We start from the raw sequence: 6,092 nt of genomic DNA on the forward strand, positions 1-6,092 counted from the left end.
CTCCGCTTGAGTGGGGCGGGCCTGGCGCGCAGGCGCGGTGGCGGTGTCCGGAAGCGCGGTGCTGAAGGAGCCATGGCGGCGGCAGCGGAGCCGGTCGGGGGCCGCGGTCCGGTGTGGCGGCTGCGCCTGCTGTGCCAGCGCTACCAGGAGTACGTGCGGCGGCACCCGGCCGCCACGGCGCAGCTGGAGGGCACCGTGCGGGGCCTGTCCTACCTGCTGCCAGGTGCGCGATGGGGCCTGGGTCGGGGCTGGGCTAGGGCTGGGCCGGGGCTGAGGCGCCCTGGTAGCCGCTGTCCTCCCTTCGCAGGTCGCTTCTCGGACTCACACGCGCTGTCGGAGCTGGGTAGGTGGCAGCCGATCCCCCGACCCCCTGCTTTGCCCTGTGTTCCTCCCGCAGCCTCTGTGCACCTCGCTGCTCTTCTCTCGTCCCCCGCCAGGGAAGAGGCAGTAGTGCCCGGCTGGTTTGTGTTCTGTGCATCCCGTAACTGTGGTGTGCCTTTCTTCCCGTTCTAGTGTACTCTGCCTCCAACCTCCTGGTGCTGTTAAACGACTGGATTATCCGAAAGGAGCTGCAGCAGAGCTTGCCCGTGGTAAGGCTGCAACGTGCAGGAGGATTTGGGCCACATGCTTTCTTGCTTGCAGAGGATCTCAGGGAGTGCCTGTAGAAATTAACAGGTTTTGCTGTGGCCTCTCTGCTGTCAGGTATGTAGAGGCCCGAGGCAACATCTGAAGGCCCTGCCCAAGCTCCTGGCTTGGAGGAGTGGCCAGGACCACAAAACCAGTCCCTGACTTGCACTGGGAACTTGCTGGGTTTGTCTGAGGTCAGAACTTGAGCTGGGCAAAGGTGTTGCCACATAACTGTCACTGTGCCAGCGCAGTGGCTCTGGAGCAACTGAAGCTCTGATTCCATCCCTTAGACTTCTTTTCCATATGCTATTGAGCAAGCCAAATGTAAGCACCTTGCTTCTGTGTCTCTCTTGCAAGCCCCCGGCTGGCTCCCAGCACTTGTGAGACCCGTTAGGGGCATGAAGAGGAGGGCATTTTTTCCCACACAGGCCTCTTGTGTTGCAAGCCTGCCTGCTGTGTGGGTTTGGGTGTAGGCAGCTCTTTGGCTGGACCAACAGGCGTGTAACAAACAGCAGTGGGGAAGATTTGCTTCCCTGGTTGTGAAAGCTGATGTGAAGTTCAGCTGTATTGCTTTTATTGGTGCTTTTCAATGAGTTAGTCCTGGGGTTGTGGCACCAGAAAGTTCCTGTGTGGGAAGCAGGGACCCAGACTGGAAAAGCATTCACTGTCTTGTGGTTCATGCCTGGAATCTAGACTGGTGCTGTATTCAGCAGGCATTCACTCTGGTGTGACTTTGAATCCCCTTCCCTCTACTCTGACCATACACCCTCATCGACTCTAACAAGAAAGGAGGCTCATTGTGTAATCCACCTCTGGGACAAGGAGGAGGAAAGTTTTGGTGTGGAGTTTGGGCACAGTGCCACAACCCAGGAGACAGTCCTGCTGTCCCAGCTGGGGTAGAAGGCAGACCAAGATGCAGCTGTAATGTTTTCCCTGTTTCTTAGGGTAGTGGCTCCGTGTGATACTGTGGTGTCTTGGGCTTGTGCATAGACTGGCTGCAGGGGGGGCACCACTTTTTGTTGCTGGAGTTGTGACTTCCAAGCCCATCCTGTGCTTATTTCTGAGGGTTCCACCAGACTGGGCTGTACTTCTGCCCTGTTTAACTCCTCTGCACAACCTGCATCCTGTCCGCCTCCTCCCCTCTGTGTTTTGCAGTCGCTGCCCCAGCAGAAGCTGCTGACCTGGCTGAGTGTGCTAGAATGCGTGGAGGTCTTTGCAGAGATGGGGACAGCCAGGGTGTGGGGGGAGATGGGCCGGTGGACCATCATTGTCCTCATCCAGCTGGCTAAGTAAGTGCTGTGGGCGGAGGGGAAGGGGCAGCATGTGCTTAGAAAGGGGATCTGGAGGGGTCTCAGCATTACCCCTGGAAAAAGCCCAAGCAGGACTGAGCTGACAGTCCCTGAGGCTGGGGGAATTTGGAGCCCCACAGTTTGGTGGGTGCTGTGCCACAGAAGGGGACATTTCCCCCTCTCACCTTGTCAGTTGCCCTGAGCAGACCTGAGTGTTTCCCTCTTCTGTGGAAGCCACCTTCCCAGCGCACCAGGAACCCACCTCCGTAGCCTGGTATTGAAGGCTTCCACGTGTCTGCTCACAGAGCCATCCTTCGCCTCCTGCTCCTGCTGTGGTACAAAGGTGGCATCCAGATGTCTCCTCCCATCGTGCCGCTGAACAGGGAGCAGCAGCCTCTCCACCCCCAAGGTGAGCCCTGGGAGCTTCATCATTGGCTTGGTGCCTTGTCCTGCTGGGAATTACTCATCAAAGCAGCGGTTTGGGTGGCACAGGGAGCTGTAAGACTTCAGTACACGAGGCTGAGCTACACTGAACTTTCCACCCTCTGCAGAGCATGAATTAGCATAGTGACAGGGTTGGCCTACAGTCAGGAAGGAGGGCGTTGAGGAGTCTAAGGTTGGAGCCACTGGCTGAACTGTGAGTCAAGCTGTGTGTCCCCTGGTCTGGCAGTGAGGAAAGAGACCCTAGGCCTGGGTGAAGCCAGGCAGATTCAGATTTTCATCCTGTGTGTAGCATTAGCCCCTTCAGCATGGTCTGGCTTGCAGTAGATCAGACTTTCAGCCTGGCAGCGTAGGGAAGGGTGCTGCCAACTTTGGGGTCAGGCACTTTCCTTTGAAGACTCACCCGTGGCTGTTTTCTCCTGCAGACATGGAAGACAACTCCTCAGGGAAGGATCAGACCTATGTTGGCAAGCGTTCCAGCCGTGTTGTGCGCTCTCTTCAGAGCAGTAAGTAGCTGAACCTGTTTTCTGTCCTTGCCTGAGCTGTTTCTGCTCTGCGCTCTTTATGTGTGACCTGGGTGTGGGCAGTAAAGAGCAGAACCTTCTATTGGGACGTACCTTGTCAGTCACTGTGGGTGGGGGGATATGAAAGCAACAGGGGAAACAGCCCTTCAGCCTGATTATGCTTTAGGAAGCACAGACCTTGCAAGTACCTCTCACTGCTCTGTCCCCTCTGGCGGCAAGGCTGTGAGAGTGCAGGTCAGCCACAGCAGTTGCTGTGTGCTCAGCTCTTCAAGCATTCCCATTTCACACTTTGACAGTGCAGAAAGCAGCAGGGTGCTGGTGCAGGGAAGCATGGGAGGAAGGTTTTACTTGTGTTACTGACCTGATGTGCTTGTTTCAGCCCCATCCCTGCAGTCCCGGCACTGGGGGTCCCCCCAGCAGAGGGAGGAGTCACAGAGCCGAAGAGCAGAGATGAACCAGCCTCCCACCCCTCTGGGTCTTCAAGAAACCATCGCAGAATCCCTCTACATTGCCCGTCCTCTGCTCCACCGTATCCTGCCGTGGCTGTGGATGGGTTCGAGCCCTGGTGCAGGGCACTGCCATGCCAGGCTCCTCTCTCTGCCCTGCTCTGCCTAGGCAGGGCCTCAGGACTCCTGCCTTCTTTTACACCTGAGAGGCTTGCCTCAGCTGCTGGAGTTGTGGGTGCAAGTCCTCTAGCCCCTTCCCTGTCCGTCCCCCCCAGCACTGCCTTAGTGTATTCTTCACTCAGCAGAACTTTGCTGGCACCCAAGGGGTGCTTGTCTGCATGCCTTCTGTTAGGTGTCTCTGGTTCTTTCCATTCCTTGACTCTGTTCCTAGTGTTGAGTTTAGGAGTGTGGGGCCAGAGATCGTGGAAACCCTGGCTCCTCTCAGCAGTCCTGGACATTTCAAGGTCAGTCTGAGGAAGAGGCTTTGTGGGTGCTTGAAGTTGGTGGTAACTGAGCATCACGCTTTCCCCTGTTCTCCATTCCTGGGCAAGCCCCACTGAGAGAAATACACACAGGGGCTGGTCTTTAGCTGGGAGATTGACACGTTTGGGTGTCTTCTGCAACACATAGAGTGCTCTCTGCTTTGAGCTGATGCAGCCTGCTCTGCGTGGAGCTGAGAAGGGAGAGCATTTAAAAACGCACTCTCTCCTTGCTGGCTGCTGTTGCTGTGAGTTAGCTCTGTGCCCTTCTCCTTCCAGCCTGAGTTTACTGAGTGATCTGAAAGACCTGAACAGGCGAGAGCGAGCGGAGCTGAGGCGACGAACCATCCTACTGCTGTATTACCTGCTGAGATCTCCTTTCTATGACCGATACTCAGAGTAAGGGGCCCCTGCTGGGCTTTTGCTGAAAATTTCCCTTTTAACAGAAATAGCATCAGGGGACAGGGTGAGTAGATCTGAAGAAGTCTGGGTGCCTGTGACCAGGTTAATCTGAGCCCTTGTGTAACAGCTGCCATTGCTGTTTGCGCATTCAACTGCCGGGGCAGGAGGTGTCCTGCTGGACTTGTTCATACTCTTTCCCTTCCTAGGGGCAGGATTCTCCTTCTCCTGCGCCTGCTGGCTGATTACGTGCCTGGAGTTGGCTTTGTCACACGTAAGTGGGCCCCACTGCTGTATCCCTGCTTCTGTTGGGTGGAGAAAAATCAGGGGCAGAACATTTGTCAATTGGTTTCCATCTGAGGAAGGAATTGGGAATTCCCTCAAATGGTTAGCATGGGTGCACCCTGTTTGAGACTAGAACAGGAAAGGATGACTGCTTCCTGACTTGACCACAGTGATAAACTTCTGTGTGCCCTCCCAGGCTGCAGAGCTTGGTCTCTGTCACCTAGGCCTGTTTTCCTGGGTTCCCTCTCTGCACTTCACCAGAGCCCTGCTTTGCAGCTCTGTTTCTGAACCCTTGATCCGTTCCCAGTCTGCAGCGCAGACACGAAGGGTAAACGGGTGCTTTGGGGTACTGACCCAGGCAATTAAAGGGCCAAACCAGGTCTATCTTTTCTAGTCCTTCACCAGAGAATCTCTTTATTATGGGCCAGAATTCCACCTCCCCATCTTCACTGCTGATGTGAAGCCATTTGTGGAGTGATTCAGGACAGTGATGTGGCTTTAGATCAGCCTGGCATCATGGCATTGTCCTTTCTTTTGGGAGGTCACAAAGTTGGCTAGCTCAGGAGCTGCTTCCTTCCACTTAGTGCTTTCAGAGAGGCTTTGAAGCCTGCATTAAGCTGTGTGCTACATAAGCATTTTCACTCGACAGCAGTTGCTTCTGTGTCTGCACCTGCTTGTTGTTGCTGAGTTGTCTTCCCTGTGCCGCAGCAGTGTCCTCCTAACTCACTGCATCCAGGTTTTCACCTTGCAGATTGTAGACCCCCCTTCCCACTCAATCTTGGATGTGTCAGCTGTGAGGGAGTGGTGTCCCACACCATGGCCATGTTTCACACCCTGCTTGGTGCTGCTCTGATCTCTGCCACCACATCCCAAAGTTGTCTCCCATCTTGACAGAAGTAACTGTTCTATTGTTGGGTTAGGCTGGAGGTTTAGGATTGTTTGGTATCATAATGAGAGGGGATATATATATATATATATATATAGCTTGTATATATAGCTTGGAATTCTTGCCCTTCTATGTGTGATTCCTCTGCTCTCTTGTTTCAGGGCCACTGATGGATTACTTGCCTGCTTGGCAGAAAATCTATTTCTATAACTGGGGCTGATGAGAAGATGATGATTGTTCTCTGTGAAGATTGTGGCTGGACATTTCTAAGGAGGGCAAGCAGGCTGGAAGGGATGTGGATAATGTCTAATTTTCAAACCATCAATGAAAAGCTCCCATTCTGCAGGGTGGGGAGGGGGGTGTATGTAATACTTTTAACAGATCTAGCTGTGAATGATGGACACTACATGCGTGGAGGGACCCTGACCACCTCTTTCTCTGGACCGTTCTGTGGCTACAGTGATGGCAATGGGACAACCTCTTTTTTTAAGCACTTGGTTTTTCTCCTTTTGTACAGCTGCGCTATCATAAAGCCAGGCAGCACAGGGGTTTTTTGGAGAGCACTGTCTCCCACCTCATGGCGCTGAGGTTCACCTGCAGCCTGCTTGTGTTAGCCCTGCCTGGGCAATCTGCTTGGAGCGGGCTTGTCTGTCAATAAACTGACTGAATGGGAAGAACTGAGGTGAAGGACCTCTCCCTCTGTGTGGGTCTGTCTC

At 54.3% G+C, this 6,092-nt stretch overlaps 1 protein-coding gene across 2 annotated transcripts; it reads left to right on the top strand.

Annotated features, from left to right (window-relative positions):
• Positions 1 to 21: 21 nt before the first annotated feature.
• On the top strand, positions 22 to 6,057 carry PEX16 (peroxisomal biogenesis factor 16). Of its 2 annotated transcripts, none has more exons than XR_009723922.1 (11): positions 22 to 223; positions 308 to 343; positions 514 to 590; positions 1,783 to 1,916; positions 2,222 to 2,325; positions 2,783 to 2,863; positions 3,261 to 3,410; positions 3,719 to 3,791; positions 4,086 to 4,272; positions 4,415 to 4,479; positions 5,538 to 5,606. XR_009723922.1 is itself a non-coding variant. In XM_061343454.1 (11 exons), the coding sequence occupies exons 1-11, from the start codon at positions 73 to 75 to the stop codon at positions 5,594 to 5,596; spliced, it is 1,050 nt and encodes a 349-aa protein (XP_061199438.1). In that variant the 5' UTR covers positions 22 to 72; the 3' UTR covers positions 5,597 to 6,057. The 2 variants fall into 2 exon arrangements, 1 of the variants encoding a protein (XP_061199438.1); XM_061343454.1 differs by having other exon boundaries at positions 4,086 to 4,205; positions 5,538 to 6,057.
• Positions 6,058 to 6,092: the final 35 nt, after the last annotated feature.

The sequence above is a fragment of the Neopsephotus bourkii genome, unplaced genomic scaffold (genome assembly GCF_033783945.1).
Source record: "Neopsephotus bourkii isolate Nb327-2 ecotype Australia unplaced genomic scaffold, CSIRO-AGI_Nbou_v1 NB_1825, whole genome shotgun sequence".
Classification (NCBI taxonomy): Eukaryota; Metazoa; Chordata; class Aves; order Psittaciformes; family Psittacidae; genus Neopsephotus; species Neopsephotus bourkii.